The sequence below is a fragment of the Enoplosus armatus genome, chromosome 23 (assembly GCF_043641665.1).
Source record: "Enoplosus armatus isolate fEnoArm2 chromosome 23, fEnoArm2.hap1, whole genome shotgun sequence".
Classification (NCBI taxonomy): Eukaryota; Metazoa; Chordata; class Actinopteri; order Centrarchiformes; family Enoplosidae; genus Enoplosus; species Enoplosus armatus.
In genome coordinates, this window is record NC_092202.1 from 5003039 (window position 1) to 5021291 (window position 18253).

The 18253-nt window shown below is 42.0% G+C and overlaps 1 protein-coding gene across 1 annotated transcript; it reads left to right on the forward strand.

Annotated features, from left to right (window-relative positions):
* Positions 1-1472: 1472 nt before the first annotated feature.
* Positions 1473-8942, forward strand: LOC139305819 (trichohyalin). The gene is made up of 3 exons (XM_070929770.1): positions 1473-1521; positions 1816-2640; positions 3318-8942. Exons 1-3 carry the CDS (start codon positions 1473-1475, stop codon positions 8849-8851), a joined length of 6408 nt encoding a protein of 2135 aa, XP_070785871.1. The 3' UTR covers positions 8852-8942.
* Positions 8943-18253: the final 9311 nt, after the last annotated feature.

The following is an 18253-nucleotide window of genomic DNA, read 5'->3' on the forward strand; positions in this document are numbered from 1 at the left end:
TGTGAAAAGGCATCCATCATGGTAATATTCACCGAACACTTAACAGACCTCAAAACAACTCTGCTCGGGTTAATGGCGCCATATCAATACGGCTGATTCAGTCCTTTCCATAAACAGGGTTTGTTTTTATTAACCCTGACTGGTGCTGAAGGAAAGGGTGAATCATAAAGGACGTGAGCTAATGTGTGTGTGTGTGTGTGTGTGTGTGTGTGCGTGTGTGTTTTCATGGGACTGACTGGACTGGACATGAGAACATGTTGTACCATGTATGCAGCCAGGGACGCCACACGGCCAACGTGCAATGACAGAAGGCAGGCATGATGAAAGGATGCTGGCTCTTCACACAATACAACGCCTGTTAGAAAATGAATGTATCACTATTTTAGATCACGAGGAAATACAGCTGAGAAACTCATCAGTTCTGTTCTTATTGTGCCTCTGTTGATTTAGGTTTTACTCCCTTATACTTAGAGGGGATGAAAATATCCAATGTTACCATAAAAGCACAAACTCTGAGGGAGATGCAGAACAGATAGGTAGCACTTTACTTTAACCCCCCTATGTAGAATAAGCCTTATTTACTGTGTCATTACAATGAAAATCATGTTTGATTGAACGCTCCAGAGCAATTGTTGAATGGATCTTGTGGTGAGATTATTTTGTCACCTCATGTTTACAAGGTCAAGAATGGACTTTTAAGTGATTGCAGGAGAGTTATTACTGGCTTTATTTCAAAATGAAGCAGTAATTAACTCGAAGAACGTACAGTATATTTTAATGCTCTGAAGATGCTCTTCCTCATCAGTTCTGCATGTTGAAACTCGGTTGTAAAAATGTAGTCGAAACAATCATCGATTACTGCAATATTTCACAATTCACACTTTGTACAAAACTAACCTCTGTCTGCTGTTTTCTCACTGTTGTCAACTTGTTCTTTTAAGTACTTTGACAACATAATTCGAGTCAGGAACTCGTTACCACAAGGCCGAGTTAGCTCTGTTTTGCTTGCGGGTAAAGGAAACAGAAGTGCCACACATTTACCACAGGACAGCATCTGCACCTCTCGTCATGAAGCATGTGTGTCTCAGCGTGCATATACATGTTCTGTATGTCAGCTACAACATGTGCATACAATCTATGAATCCTTGCAACTGTGTGCAGCATGCATATATGCATTGGTGTGTGTTCAGCATGTGCATGTTAATGTGTCACAAAAGCCCAATATGCCATCTCTTCACTTCCTGTCATGTTGAGAGCACGTTAGAAAACCACAGGTCTGTCATGTGACAGGACAAGTTTTCCGCTGTCTGTGTTCAGTTTGTGCAGCACAAATCTTCATTTTGGATCAATTAGCTACCAGGCTGTTTCTGTTTTGTTTTTGTCACAATGACACTGACAAAATACTTCCTGTAAAAGACACACAGGAACCGAAAAGAGGAAGAGGAAGAACAAGGCAAGTGGACGGAGAGGTGATGGACACCACAGAGGAGAGCTGTAGTCCAGACATCGTTGCGAACGGTGGTGAGTTTATAGTAGAGCTCTTATATTCTTTGTTTACTCAGGTATTATGAATTTGAAATAAGCTTGTATGGATGCACCTTAGTGTGAGAGTGAAGTGAATGATACAAGTATGTACTTTTTGATAGCAAATGCAGTTTAATGTTGAGGTATTTCATGATAATTTGATTAGATGAATTTGCAAGTAAACAATCTTATTATGGTTCCTGAAGTAAAACAATGAATTAGAAGTTTTAAGTATAATGCAAAGACTAGATGACTGATTACTGTCACATTTCTGTGTTTTGTGTCATTCAGCTTATCCGGTACGGTGCACTGAGGAAGTACTTCTCCCTTTCTTCACAGATGAGAGTCTGCAGGCCGCCATGGACTCACAACACCCTCCTGCCTCCCACAGCGTCCCTCCTGCTCTCCCAGAACTTAGACTGGTCCTCCTGGGCAGGAAAGGAGCAGGAAAGAGCGCAGCAGGCAACACCATCCTGGGAGGAGTAGGAGGGTTCGAGAGTGGGAAGCCCACGGAGGAGTGTGTGAAAAGGCGAGCTGATGTGGCCGGGAGAAAAGTCACGGTGGTGGACACGCCAGGGTGGGAGTGGTACTACCCGCTCAACAGTACTCCCAACTGGGTGAAGAGAGAAACTTTACGGAGTGTGTCGCTTTGTCCTTCTGGACCCCACGCAGTACTGCTGGTTGTACGATCCTGTGCCTCAATAACAGAGGACTACATCAGGGAGATAGAGGAGCACCTGGAGCCGCTGGGAAAAGGAGTTTGGGAGCATACCATGCTGCTGTTCACCAGGGGAGACGAACTAGGCCTGGTGTCCATGGAGCAACGAATCCTGACAAGCGGCCCAGCACTCCAGAGACTCCTCCAGAAGTGCGGGAACAGATACCATGTTGTGGATAACCGGAGCAAAGGAGATGGGACGCAGGTTAATGAGCTGATAGGGAAGGTGGAGGAGATGGTGGAGGGGAAGAAGGATGGAAGCAGTCATTTAGAGATGGACAGTACGGTTCTGTTGGGTCTGGAAGCAGACGGGAAGAGGAGAGCGAGGGAGAGGAGGAAGAAACAGAGGGAGATGGAGGCACAGATGCAGAGAGGGACCATCAAAGCTGCTCTAATGAGTGAGTCTTTCAGTCTGATCCAAACTCCTCTTAAACACATTCAATTCTATCACAATCAGGCACAGAAAAGCTGTTGAATATATTCTTATTGGAAAATATAAATGAATACTTAAAGCTGCACTAATCAATATTTTTATATGAACAGTGGTTGCTGCTGATTAACCTGCCAATTAAGTCTACATCCCTGGAGAGAGAGAGCAAAGTAACAACAGAGTAAATCAAGCAGAGGGGCCGTCACATATGACTAAGTGTAATGACAAGGGTGTCGCCCATAGTGTCAAACCACAAACAATTATCATCCGACTCAGTTCCCTCAGCTCTATAAAGCGTTTGAGGGTCTTTTAACTTTCTTCTTTGGTTTGCCAGACCACAAGTCAGAATAATTTCCAGAGGCAGCCGGCCGCAGTTTTCAGCCAAAAAACTCCAGCACCAAAAGACAGGCAAAGTTAGCGACTAGCTGGTGAACAAAGTTGGCCATTGGCCACAAACACAACTCCAATTGAATGCTAACATTGCTCTGTGTCTGCTGGATCTGTAGGTTGTAGCTTTTTATATGTCAGCTTGTTTTGACTGTTGAACTCTTGTAGTTTAGTCATTACTTTAGAAAAAGCTGAACTTCAGCACACACTGATTACAAAATGTGTTTCACCACAAATCTGTACCTTTCTCTCTTCCAGGTGATGGTCTTCAGGGTTCCGAGCTAGACGCCCACCAGTCGTTCTCCAAGGCTCCCCGGCGTTTACCTGAGGTCAGGCTGGTTCTCCTGGGCGAGCGTGAAACAGGAAAGAGTTCTGCCGGGAACACTGTCCTGGGCAAAATGGGCTTCTTCCAGGCCGGGGCGGTAACAGAGGAGTGCATCCGTCAGCAAGCGGAGGTGGCCATGCGGCTGGTGACGGTGGTGGACACTCCAGGCTGGGAGGGAGGTGTAGCGGGTGCCACACCAGAGAGGGTGAAGAGGGAGATTGTCAATAGCGTGGCCTTGTGTCCTCCAGGGCCCCACGCGCTCCTGCTGACACTGAGGGTGGATACACTGGTGAGGACGGGACATGTGAGGGAACATCTGGAGCTTCTCGGCGAGGGTGTATGGAGACACACAATATTGCTGTTCACCCATGGAGATCAGCTTCGAGAGGGGGTGGATATTGAGCAGCACATCCAGGGTGGGGGCAGGGACCTCCAGTGGCTGCTGGAGAAGTGCAGGGGCAGGTACCATGTCATTAGCAGCGTAGATGGAGGAGGAAGCAAGGTGACAGAGCTCCTGCAAAAGGTGGAAAAGATGGCTGCAATGAACAGGTGTGAGGCTTTCTCCGGCCTGGTTCAGGATGTCAGGGATCTGAGCCGGCAAAGGAACGAGAAGTTCAACCAGCGCTTGAAGGAAATTGGAGATAAAATGGTTCGTCAGGAGGCAGAGTTGAAAAATATGAGAGAGAGGGAGATGAAAAGCATCAGGTGGTTCTTTGACAGGAAGAAAAAAGTGAAATCACCCGGAAAGGCCGACGTTCAAAGGGAAGAAGAGGAGGATGAGGACAGGAGGACTGGCGAAAGGAAGAATGATATTGGGGAGCTAGAGGAGAGGATGCGATGGCTGACAGAGGATAAAGAGAGAGAAATTCAGGATCTGAGCATAGAAAAAGAGAGAGTACGTGTAGCACTAAACCAGAGTACAAGAGAAAGGGACAACACAATGCTCAACCTGGAGCTAAAAGAGAGAGAGATTGAGGAGCTAAAAGAAAGAATTGACGAGCAGCAACTGAAGCTGCTGGACCTTGAACGTGCCAGTGTAGAAAATGAACATGAACGAAAACAGAGGGAGGATACCATTAAAGTAAAGAAACAAGAATGGATGAGTAAGGTAATGAAATTGGAAGAAAACATAGAGCTGCAAAAGAAAGAGAAAGCAGAGTGGATGGAAAAGGTTGATTGTCTAAAAACAGAAAGGGACGAGACTAAAAGACACTATGATAATGTCCTTGAGAGAAAAGTACAAGAAAAAAACAGGGAGATGGCAGAGATGGAAGAAAAACTAAAGAAAGAGATGGACATAAAACTACTTGAAAAAGACAAAGAGCTGGAAGAACGGAGAAAGAAAGCCTCAGAGGAAAAGCAGATAACTCTTGATAACGTAAAAGAAAATGAAAAACATATGAAGAAGAAAGTGGAAGAAATTAAATCACAACATAAGAAAATGATGGAGAGAAAAATGCATGAGAAAGAGGCAGAGATACAGAGCATAAAACTGCAGCATCAGGACGAGATGGCCAGAAAAAACAGTGCAATAGAAAAAAATATGGAAACAATTAAAGTTAAACACCAAGAAGAAATTGATCAGAAGTTGAAAGACAATGCAAAAGATATAGAAAGGGTCAAACAACAGCATGACAATGAAATAAGGGACATACAGCAAGAAAAACAGAGTGAGATTGCAGAGCTGAAAGAGCAGTTTGCAAAAGAAACAGAGGAACAAATGCAAGCAAAAAAGAGAGAGATGGCAGAGTTAGAAAAAAAGTATCTAGTCCAAATAGAAGGAAAAATGCAAGAATATGAAAAAGAGAAGGAAATGATTCATCTAAATCACAAAAAAGACATGGCACAAAATCTGCAAGAGAATGAAAAAGAGGTAGAATTGTTAAAACTAGAGCATCAGGAAGAAATGGCAAGAAAAATGAATGAAATGGAAAAACTAATGGAGGCGAGGAGAGCTGAACACCAAGAGGAAATAAACAGAAAAGTGAAAGAAAAGGAGGAGGATGTGGAAAGGGTCCAGCAACAGTACAGTGATAAAATAAAGGACATAGAGCAAGAAAGGCAAAGAGATATTAAAGAGCTGAAACAACAATTTGCTGAAGAAATTGAGAAACAATTGCAGGAAAGACAAAAAGAGATAAGAGAGTTAGAGCAAAAGTATGCTGTAATAGTAAATGAAAAGGTGCTAGGAAATGAAAAAGAGAAGGAACTGATGAACGAAAATCATGAAAAATACATTTTGCAAAACATGCAAGAGAGAGACAGACTAATAGAGGAGTTGAATCATCAGCACATCAATGAAATCAAAGAAAAAATGCAAGAAAGTGACCAGGAAAAAGAAAGGCTTGTTATAAATCTCAACAAAGCGATGGAGCAAAGACTGGAGGAAAAACAAAAAGAGATAGAGGAGATAAAACTGAATGCCAAAGAAATGAAGGAAAAGCTGCAACAAAAGGAAGAAAAAGATATAGATACATTAAAGGACAAGAAAGAAATGGAGCAACAACTGAAAGAAAAAGAAAAAGAAATTGAGGAGATGAAATTAAATGTCAAAGAAACGAATGAAAAGCTGCAACAAAAGGAGGAGAAAGAAATTGATCATTTGAATCACAAGAAAGAAATGGAGCAAAGACTGGAGGGAAGAGAAAGAGAAATAGAAGGGATGAAATTCAATTTAAAAGAGCTTGAGCGACAACTGCGGCAGACAGAAGAGGAAAGAGAAAGAGATCATTTGAATCACAAGAAACAGATGGAGCAAAAACTAGAAGAAAAAGAAAGAATAATAGAAAAACTGAATCAGCATATAAAGGATATTGACGAAATCCTGCAAAGAAAAGAAGAAGAGAGAGGCGAAATTATTTTAACTCAAAAGAGAGAGGCGGAGCAAAGACTGCAAGACAGAGAACGAGAGATGGAGGAGATGAAACTACAGCTTTTAAATGACACGGAGAGAAAACTAAAAGAAAAGGAAACTGAGATTGAAAGTCTTAAACAACAGGCCGACTCCAGAGAGACAAGATGGAGGGAAGAGCAGAGGAAAATGAACGAGGAAGGAGAAAACGAGATGAACCGACTGATGGAAATCATTGACAAGAAAACTACAGAAATAACACAAGCACAATGTCTTCTTGCAAAGAGAGACGGTGACATTGACAAGGCAAAGAAAACATGTGCAAAGTACTTAGAAGATATTGAGGAGCTGAAAGAAAGCGGTAAAAAACAAATCTCCAGTATCATTGAGATACAGCAGCGTCACACAGAGCAGGAAAAGAAAAAAGATGCAGAAATGTTGGAAAAACTTCAGGAGAAAGAAGAAGAACTCGACCAACTGAGGCAGAGAGACAGAGAAAACGAGACAGAGATCGCCCAAATGAGGCTAACAATCGAGCAAACAAAGTCCGAGCTGAAGGAGCTCACCAACAAGATGGAAAAGGAGATGACAAGCATGATTCAGGAATACGAAAATGAGATTGAGAGAAGAAACGAGAACATAGAATCCGCTGCAAAGGAGAAGGATTTAGCTATAAGTCGTTTGGAGGAAGAGAGTCGGCAAAGCATTTCGGACGTCACCGAGAAATATGAGGAAAGTCGGAGGAGAGTTGAGGAGCTGCAGAAGCAGAACGAGAAGATGAGAAAAGAGGTGGACAATCTCAAAATGAAGTGCGAGGAGCTGAAGAGGGAGAGTGAAGAAGAAGTTAGAAAGCATCTCAGTGGATATGAAGAGCAGGTAAAGAGTATAGAAGCAGAAATCCAAAGCATTCTTAAAGAGAGAGATGTGGAGGTCAGGGTGTTAAAGGAGGCTAATGACAAACTGCAAGTAGAGATGGAAAGGATGAAAGAGAGAGGTGAGAAGGCAGAAAGGCAGATGAGTGAAATGAAAGAGCATTTCCAGAAACAGCTGAAAGAGAAACAAAGTGAGTCCAGAATGAAGGATGAGCAGGAATTCTTGAAAAGGGAGCAGGTTCTAAGTAGAAATGAAGAGGAGCTGAGCAAAAGAGGGCATGAACTTGATGCAAAAGAGGAAGAGCTTGTTGAAAAACAGCTACAGTTAGAAAGTAAGGAGCAAGAACATAGTGAATGGGAAGCAAGCCGAGAAAAACAACAGAAAGAGCAAGAAGATAAGTACGAGCGAGATGTGAGCGTGAGAACGCAAATTATCGAGAAAAAGGAAAGGGAGCTTGAAAGCTTGCTTAGAGCTCTGGAAGGTAAACAGAAAGAGCTAAACTGTCACGGTCAAGATCTTCGGACGAAGGTAAAAGGGCTGAAAGATCAAGGGAAAGAGCTGAAAGATAGGGAGTGTTACTTAAGAAACGAAGAGCAGGAGTTGCTCAACTGGAAGTCGGAGTTGCAGATCAGAAATGAGCAAGTAAACTCTACGACGCAGGAGTTAGATGAGATGGGGAGAGACTTGGCTTTGCTGAAGGAAGAACTTCACAACAAAGAGAGCATTTTAAAGGCGTCATTTAAGAAACTGAGCAAATGGGAACAGAATCTTAAAGAACGGGAGGAAGGGTTGCAAAAAAGAGATTTAGAGAACGGACAGTATGAGGTTGATGACAATGTGAGAGCCCATGAGGGGGATTCTTTCAGTCTGACAGATGCAGTTGAGAGCTCAGAGGATGATTTGCAGGGAAGAGGAAGAGAGTCAGATAGAGGAGAAGAGGATAGGGAGGATCAGAGGATGAAAACAGCGTCGTCAGCTGCACAGAGCAATAACTGTCACCTTGAAACACTAAAAGAGATAGAGGTGGCTGAGGAAAAGGAAGGGATGAGACGAAGAGGAGTTGAGAGGAGGAAGGAAACAGGCAGAGAGGACTTGGAAAGGGCAAAGGTCGCTCGAGATTTTAACTCTTTATCTGCAGGTCAGGGTCACAGAAGCTCAAGCAACAAAGAGTCTCCTGGGTCAGATTTGAGGGTGGTGGTGTTAGGGGAGTCCTGGTCGTCTCGCTCCCTGGCTGGAGTCACCATCCTGTGTGGAGAGACACCAAAGCTCGATGAGTCTACCTTCAGGCCTTGGAGAGGTCAGATAGCCGGACGCAGCCTTGCCGTCGTAGAACCGCTAGGTCTAAAGTGGCGAGACGGACCAGATCCAAGCAACGCGATGCAAAGGAAAAGCATTCTTGACAGTATCTCCTGGTGTCACCCTGGACCTCACGTCGTCCTCCTGCTCATGCCGGCCTTCTTGACCTGCACACAGAAGTACAGAAAAGCGATAGAGGAGCACATGAGTTTGCTTGGGGAAGGAATTTGGCAACGCACACTGGTGCTGTTCACATGGGGGGACATTTTAGGGGAGAGCGCAGAGCAGCACATCCTGCGGAGCGGGGAGCTAATGGGGCTCGTAGAGAAATGTGGGGGCAGGTATCATGTAGTGAGCAGCAAGAAAAGCAACTCTATGATTGAGGGATTATTTGAGAAGATGGACGATATGCTGGTTTTGAACAGCGGAGAGCAGTTTTTAGGTTAGTATGGTAACTGTGATGAGACTGTATGAATTCATCATGTAAAAACTGTGGTTTTCATCTTGTAATGTGAATATTTTTTAATAAATTTAACCAGTGAAGGAAAAAGTACTCAGATCGTTTATTTACTTTAAGTCAAAGTAGTGATATCACAAAGTAAAAATACAAAAAGAGCTTTTAGTTCTAGTCCAGTGGTTCCCAAACTTGAGGGTCGGCCCCCTCCAAAAGGGTCACAAGAGAAATCTGAGGGGTTGGTAGATGATTAACGGGGTAATAAAGAAGAAAAAATGAATTTCTGCAACACAAATCTGTATTCATTTTTTGGACTTTTCTCTAATCTTTGCTTTTTTGGAGAAATATTTGATGATTTTACCTCTTTGGGAACTGCTACATGTAACAGAAGGCCCCAACTAGACACAGCTTTTTTGTAAGAGGACACAAACCAAAAAGATTGAGAAGCACTGGTTTAATCTTGAACGATGCAGTGTATTTTTTAAAGTGTATCTTGTGTTTTTGAAGTTACTATAGCTGTCAAGTAAATGAAGCGGAGAGAAAAGTACAATAGTCCCCTCTGAAACGTAGTGGAGTAGAAGTATAAAGCAGCAGAAAATGGATATACTCCAGTATATAAGTACTCAAAATTGTACTTAAGCACAGTACTTGTCTCTTTCCTCCACTGAATTTAAAATCCTGCTTACTGAATGATTCATTTAAATATTCATGGCTTTAACAAACTCATATAAAATTCTGAATGAGCTGCAAATCCAACATGATTTTTCAGACGAACCTCAGCTGACCTGAGAAAGAAGAAAGACTTTCATACTCTCTCCACAAGATGGGGACGTTGTGTCAGCGTAGAGATTACTCTCTGAGCACCAAAGTAATCAGTGTTGAAAGTCATTCATGACAAGGAGTTGATGGTGAAAGTATAGTGAAGCTAGTCAAATGTTTTTTTTGTTTTTTTTAGCCGTGTTTTACAATTTTCTGTGTAAATGGCTACTTTTAAAAGGAAGAGTACACAAAGGCCGACTAGCAGGCCTGTGCTCCTTGACTGGAGGCATTTCAGGAGAACCAAACCGTCTCGCAATTATAACCCCAGGGAGCCTCCCGCACGCTGAGAGGACTCCTGCTTTGACAAGTAAATTATGACTCTTGATGAGGAGTACGGCTTTCTCCGAATGCAATTTTTGACAGCCAGGAAAATGCGGGTGGATACATACAACAACTTCCATCATCCGCAGAGCCAGATGCAACAGCCAAAAAACACTTGTGTGCAATCATCAGGCTAAAAATTATGGAGTGTGAGTGCTGGTCTGTATCTAACATGGCAGCAATGTTTTTTTAATCTGTCCATTCAATGTGAGCTGCCTTTAGAGGCGAGATGAGAGGGTGTTGTGTCAAGATGGATCCCTGCTTCTTTGATCATCTCTGCAGGGTGTGACTGTTTTCAAAGTGTCTGGGGAGAAATTAAGAGAGAGAAAAAAAAAAGTTGTCAAATTGCAGTTGATGCAGACATAATTTCCACACATTTTAGCATAATGTTTTAAAGATATCAGGTACCCAACACAAAATCAGCCGTAATATGTCATAAGAAACGCCTGTTTTCATTTTTAAATCCTTAGATTTATCATCACACATCTCATTTATAGTATCACAACACTTGATATATTGATTATAAGCTTGGATTGATTACAGCGTGCATGATGGTTTTCTGTAAAACTCATGGTTATTAGTGGTTTAGTTTAAAATGGTTTTAGGCTGTTTGAAGTTTTAACGTCGTCAGCCTAGCAAGACAAAAACTTTTGTCTTTTTTGAGTACATAATTAAAAATGCATGTTGCACAGCCAAACATTAAACAACCAAGATATAAATGTGAGCTTTAGAGGTGCTGGTAGGTGAATTTTGTTACCTTTGGACAGAGGTAGGCTAGCTGTTTCCCCCCCCCATTTACAGTCTTTGTGCTAAGCTAACTATCTGCTGGCTGTAGCTTGATATTTAGCTAATGCCCAGACAGTTTGGTATCTTTCAGGAACTTTTTGTATATATGTATAATTATTTGAAATGAGACATTAGGCATTTATAATACAGTATCTTTCCATTTGATGTAGTTAGTTTAAAAATACATGGTCTTAATGTTTGAATATTTTCTAGGTTCCATGGAGAGCTGGAACAAGAAGATACAGGATGTTTTATTAAGGATCTTAAGCTACAGAACATTGCTTGCCATGTCTCTTTCATAAAAATACATTCCTTAAACTCAGAAAAATGAACTGATGATCTAAAAATTTATGAACGTCGAGGTCAGAGAGGTTTAGGCATGCAGATTTAAAAAGTACAAGCTTGTAAAAATGTGTTTTTTTCAGTGAACTTTGATCCCAACAGCCATCACGCTCTTTCTTCTTTCCATTCAAGGCCATTCAGGAAACAAAAATCACCACCATATCTGTGAGTTCAAAGGTGAATCCTTGCTCCACATCAGCATTGTCACCCTGAATGGTGCAAACAGAGAATGATGAAACCACTCTTGGGCACTCATTTCGGTTTTAGCTGGCATTAGTTCAGATTAAGGCAACATGGTAACCCTAATTTATCTTTATTTGGAGCCTTTTAAGGTCCTGAATGAGGCTTTTCGGGAAATATGGATGGGGCCACATTTACATGCTCTACAACAAAGACAGGAACGACGCAGTCAATCATGTCTACAAATGTTGGAAACAAAATTACTGGGCTGTGTTAAAACAGAAGTTAATGGTTGGGCTGATTTCTATTAAGGTCTGTGCACTCTCATTTGAATAATGGTCTTTCCAACAATGTTTTTTCTTTTCGGTACTTGACCCAGGAGGGAAATAAATGTGATTCCGCTTTAACACCTCCATTAATATTCAAGTGGCTTTAATACTCCAGGTTTATTTCTGACTCACCGTAATTAGCATGGCAGTCCGACGGTACTTTACGATAAATCATGTTCTGATTGTGCGTTTGGATGGTGGTGGTTTCATTATAAAAGAAATATGTCTAGCTATTGTGGGTCCATATTTTGACAAACAAAAATGATTTTGCCATCAAATGCATAATTATTTTGTTCGCTGCGTTTAAGGATGAGTTGTCATTTTAAGTAAGTTTCAATCATGTGTATCTTGCTTTGAATGAAACGAACAAAGCTATTGACAACAGACTCAAATTCGCCTCAAACTCCTTAAATGCCTGTGTTGTTACCACTTTCAGCACCATTTAAGGGGGTTTAAAAGTTGTAATTAATGCCTTTATTAATGGTTAATAAGTCAGTTACATTCCAGCATGACACTTTGTCTTTTTAGCATCTCTTTAACTCATAAGAAGGCCCCTCAAATGGACTAATTCGACCATGTTACAAGTTAATGTTAATAAGATGTTAATGAATGGATTTTGGTTCAGATGTGGTCCAACAGTCCGTTTGAGGAGACTTCCTGATGAATTAAACTGATGCTAACTAAAAAGAAAACATTTCCACAACCTGTCAACCCCAAATATGTTCTTTTTAATAGCTTATAACTGATCGTACAGCCCCAGTAAATGATCCACTAACTATTAATAGAGCCTACAGCTAATAAATAGTGCTTTATTAGTTTTCTTGGTGCATATTATTCAGACTTCCCGTAAACAATTTAACTTTATTCATTCCTTTTTCTGCAGACATCACCCCTCAGAGTAGCCGGCAAAGGCCAAAATGTTGTCCAATGTGGTGGACAGGCAGGTATTTGCATGATCGTGGCTGCAAAGGTCAATGTTGGTCTCTCAAGGGTGAGGATTTATATTGGATCTGATAGACCATGAAGAGTTCCAGAGCCCCCCCCCCCCCCCCCCCCCCCCCCCCCCCCCCCACCCCAAACTCCACCTCCCACAGGGTACATTTAGATAACGTTAGCCTTTCAGAATTAGATGGCCCGATCCGACCAGTTGCATAAACCACCCATGGTCCCACACAGGCCCTCTGGAGTCTGTACCCAAAATAACCCACAAAAGAGGGCCACAAAAGCACAAAATGTTCCTGCTGGAGTGAATGGGGTGAAGAGGTGGCCAGATCTCTGCGAGAACACACGCTTAAACTTCAGCTGATCTCGCAAACAAACATCGACTGTTGATGTGTGAGTTGAAGCGGATAATGGTGGAAAAGAATTATGGGTTTCATTACAAAAATACACATCGATTATGAGGCAAAAATGTCTGATTCTGACATTTATATGCTACTACTTTCTCGCCTACCCTGCCCTCTCCGTTCCTGTAGAGGGAGGGGAGAGAGAACGAGGAAGAGGAGACGATGCTGCAGATGATGAATCCCCCTCTGGACTGCATCCTTTCCGGCTGAGTGCGTCCAGTGGGCCAGAGCCAGGTCCTGGAATCTAGCTAATGAGACACACCCCCCGAGGGCCCCGCGTCGTCCTATTGGTCGAGAGCCTGGCGGCGATCGAGGCGATTGGCTGATCGAGTCCCGTGCAAGCAGCTGTCAGAGCATGTTGCAAATCAAACTCACAGTATTCATATCCAGCATGGCACACAGTGAAGAAGCTAAATGAGCGGAGTGAAATGTATACTCAAACTAACATTTGAAAGAGTTTGCAAAACTATAAAAACTACAGGTTGAATCTGAATTTTTTTTTTCTTTTTAACTTTAATCTCTTTAACACATATTTCATGTGACCATGTGTGCAGATGAAGGATTTCTTAACATATTTTCAGGTGATGTATCTGAAGGAATGTGGCTGATTGCTGTCATTTTTAAGTGGCAACATTTCTACTCCTCATGTACCTAAAGCAGTTTCATTCACCACATTTAACTCTGTATCTACAGCACTGTTACTGCATTTGATCTTTTATGTGTTTAGTTTCCCTCTTATGGCTGAATGCGTTATGATGCCTCCACAGAGATTTTCCAAGGCTGTAATTCACTTCTTTTTTCAAGCTCCCATTGAACTGAAACTCACCAAGACATCACCCAGATGGCTCACTTCCGCTCGCTGTAAAATATATATTCCTATAGGTTTTATCTATTCAGTGAGATATCTGAGGAGGGCTTTTGACAATGAAAGAGACATGCTGTGTATCTTGCAGCATGAATAAATTAGTGTATTTTTTACTACGTGCAAAAGGCAGAACCTCTCACCTGGAATGTCCTACAAATACTTTTGTTGCACTTTGACTGGGATAAGCCGGCCTTAACACAATCTGGACATCTGGTTCAAAGAGGAACATCTTCATGAGCCACGACTGATGAAAATGTATACATAATAGAGAAATTATATCTGAAGTACTTACTAAAAAATATACATTTTCAGTATTCAGAAAACAGGACCAAGAGGTGCAAGACAAATTCCAGACATTAGAAAAGTACTACAGTCCAGTGAAGGATGTGAAAGAGTCGAACCTGCCGCTTTTTCACCCCATCTTTGACATTTTGCTTCTCTGTCTCAGCGGCCTCCTTGGAGCTGTGAGGCGAGTTCAGCGGAAGGTCAAGATGCAAGAAGAGTGGGGGGTGATGAAAATCTCTGGTCCTAAGTGAGCGTCCTCTGATCAGCTCATGGTGGCAGATGCCTGAGGGCTGAAGACCAGCAGGAAAAAAACAGAGCAGTGGGAGGAGGAAGAGGGTATGGCTGCAACCAAGAGGGGTATAGAGGGAAAGAGGAAATTAAAGATATGACTTCAGTTTGGCAGGGAGGGATGTGGTGTAGAAAGCATGGATGGATTGTAAGACAACAAGTCCCAGGGCAGAGACATGTAAAAGGCCCCCCAGCTCTCCAACATAGGAACAAGACACCCAGACTGAAAGAGACACGAAATGACTACAAACAACATGGCCGTGTCATTTGTAGCTGTTTTGTGTCTCTTGTAGTCATTCTGTTTCTCGTTGTGGTCCCTTTGCATCTCTTTGCAGTCATTATGGGTCTCTCTGTGGCCGTTTTGCGTCTCTTTGTGTCCCTGTGACTGTTTTGCATCTCTCTGTAGCCGTGTTGTGTGTGTCTTAATTGCCTTTTGAGTGATTTTAAAACAGAGGCCTGGTAGGCCCGTCAGTAATCCATCCATGGTAAAAACAAAAAAGAGATAAAAGAGAAAATGATTGATGCAGCAGAGGGTAGGATAGATGTACAGGTCTGGGGTAAACTGTGAGTGACTGAAAGCTGCTGTGTATTTTAATCCACACAGTCAGAGCAACATGTCTGTGAGTGTCGAACTGCATCGAGCTAAACACACTCGCATCTATGACCACTCCTGTCAGCTCCTCTCTTCCTTCTCCTCCCACGTTTTCTCTCTTTCTCCTCCGTTTCATAGTTTGTCAATTTGCATCTCTTCACACTCCCTGTTGGCTTCGCCCCTTTAATCGTCCAGCCTGGGCTCTGTCCCCATTGGGTGGGTCATAGAGACAGCGTGTACGGTCGTATCCGCCTAATTAATCAAAGCTAGATCACGTAATAACAGATGCGATGCTGTCTGAATGCCCGGAAGCAGGGGTCAAAAGTTCATAGAAGATGAGCGCTCTCTAGTGGTGAACACAGTGTCCCATATGTACTCTATGTATTCTGTGTTTTTCCTCATGATTTTATGCATGCAGATGTACACACAGTACAGAAGCATGCATGCATAAATGTACACCCACGGGCAATGTTTATTTTAGTGTATTTGCATCATTCTGTGATGTCTTGTCTATGTATCTTTCTTTTATGCTCTTAACGCTGTCTCATCCAGTGTATTGACACACACACCCACAAACTTGTACTTCTATACTTGTGAGGACCTTCATTGACATAATGCATTCAGTAGCCCCTTACCCAATCTTAACCATCACGACTTAATGCCTTAAAATCATGTCTGAACCCTCAAACAGCCCTTTGGAGGACTGTCCTTCAGTGAGAACCTGCCAAAATGTCCTCACTCCCAAGGTCTAAAACTCAAAGTGGTAGTACACACACACACACACACACACACACACAGGGAGTCTAATCTGCTGCCATCCCTGTGTGACCCGTTCATCTTATCTGAGCTACATAAGACTGAGACACATTTACATCAACAGTTGCAGTTTTTTTTTTACATCACCTAAAATACTTTCTTCATTAATCTCTCCATAACAAAATAACAAGTTTTAGTGCACAAATGTCAAGGTTAAGCGGGACAGACTTAACCCCAAACATCAGGAAACACATACGACCACCACACACACGCTCCCTCAGACACCCGTAGAATATTATATTGGAAAGCACTTACACTCGATATCATTCAGCGGCCATCCAGGCTGCACATTTGGGTGGAAAAGCTAATTCAGAGAGCCGTCTGGCACCTTGAAACATCGTAAAAAAAACGTTTTCTTTCACCTTTCCTCCGGGATTATACGGAAAAGGAGGGGTTATACCATTTCAGATTTATCTCAATTACCCTCATGAAAGTTTGATAAGCAGGCGGAGAGCGGCAGTCGCAGCTCTGGATGGAGGTGAGGAGCAGATTAATTATGTATATATAATGAAGTCAATCTTGGAAGAATTGTTTTTCTTCTGCTGTTGTGTGTATGTGTGTACACATGTTTGACAGACAATGTCTGCGGCCTGCATGCTGTCTGGAGAAAATAAATACATGCAAAAGAGGAGCCAAAATAACCAGAACACCTCAGGATAGAGGACTTAAGAGCTGGATTGTGACAATTTATAGCCTCAAAAAGAGGCTGTTCATAGTGTGTATGAGTAATAGAAGACAGCATGTGGAGGCTTCAGTGACCAAAAAGTAAGGAGGGAAGAAAGAAAATCAAACAAACTAAATAAGGTAAAAATATCCATCTTGCCAGATAATCTTTGCTCATCATTGAGTCCTAAAAGTCTTATTTCCTTAAAACAAGTAAAAAGATCTGTCTTTCAACCTACTTCCAATAAAAATCTACTTAGACATTGTGTCATTTCTCTTGATTCTAATGCAGCAATCTGCTTTACCCAGTCTTTTTTCAAGCTACTGACACACATTTCTAGAAAATGTTGAAATAACATTATTGATCTGGCAGACAAAACCCCAAGACCTTCTGGCAGGACAACTAAAAACAACTCTATAAAAGATTTTTTGCAGCGCATGACTTGTGCCATTTGACAGACACAGATACAGTCAATGGACTGTACTCACAAGATTAACCACAGCGCTGCCCTACCACCTGAGCCTCAGTATCAAAACCGTGTGTTATGAGCTACATGGAGACACCTTGAATCCAAGGCCACAAGGATTCACAACCTGAAACACAACCCATCGCTCTGTAGCAAAACCTGAAGCTCTGAAAATAAAGAAACATGATCTGATTAGTTGTTTGTCGTCATTTTAACCCACATCAAGACCAGAGCCAAAGGACGCCCTCAGGTCAGGTGATTTCTCTGCGTGGTCATAACACAGTATGGAGCCATTTTTTTTAGGACATGGTGCCTCTTTTACTCATGTTGTTTCTACAGTCCAAGACTAATAATAAAAACTGCCAAGAAGGACTGGATCATGCACACCAGAATAAAGTTAAACGTCGTCCACGGCCTCAGCAGTCACCACACCTCATCCTTCTTGGAAAGCAACACAAAATGACGTTAATTCACTACTCAAAGACCAGGAGGCTTTGTCCAACTGCACACAGTTTACGACTTTAATTAAAGCATCCAAAGAAGGATTGAAGCTGTTCTTTTGGCAAAACAGTGACCTTAGTCCCTATTACAGGCTTATTATTCATTTACTCTGAGGTTGTTTCTATTATTCTTTTCCTCCTCCTCTAATTAGTAAAATCCTGACTTGACTTCATCTGAACAAATACATGGGTTGAGATGCTTTGGCCCGGTGTTGGTTTTGTTTAGGATTTTTTATTTTTTATTTTTTCTAATAGGAGATGTTCAGCGCTCTACAATTACTCAACAAAAAGAATGTGAAGTTCAGTTTGTTAGAATTTGTGAACTAGGAATATTTAAAAAAATCATACAATTTAGTTTAATTTGATCGCACCTAACCTTTTTGAGTCAATGCCGCTTTTTTTTTTCCAAATAAACACCATCTCACTTTGAATCACACTCTTTCTTTCCATTTGGAGCTTTACAAGGCCACTGTCAGGACGGCAGATAGTCATATTTAACACGTCTAGTAAGGTGCCCTCGTGAATAAAGCAGCAACCCTGGTGATATCACTGCTTCAGGGTGTCTTATGTCCTTGTTCACGATGTTGTATGAGCTCAAAGAATTTAAAAACAAATCAATGACCCACCAAGTTTAAATTGAAAAGTGCATGGCCTGTCCCGTATTTCCTGCTTCCTCCTGCTGAAAGTTGATGGGTGGGAGGAAATAATTGGCTCAGTGGCCGAGATGATGGGTCTCTCTTTGTTCACACATCCATCTGACCTCCAACCACATGAATGCAGCATTTTAAACTGAACA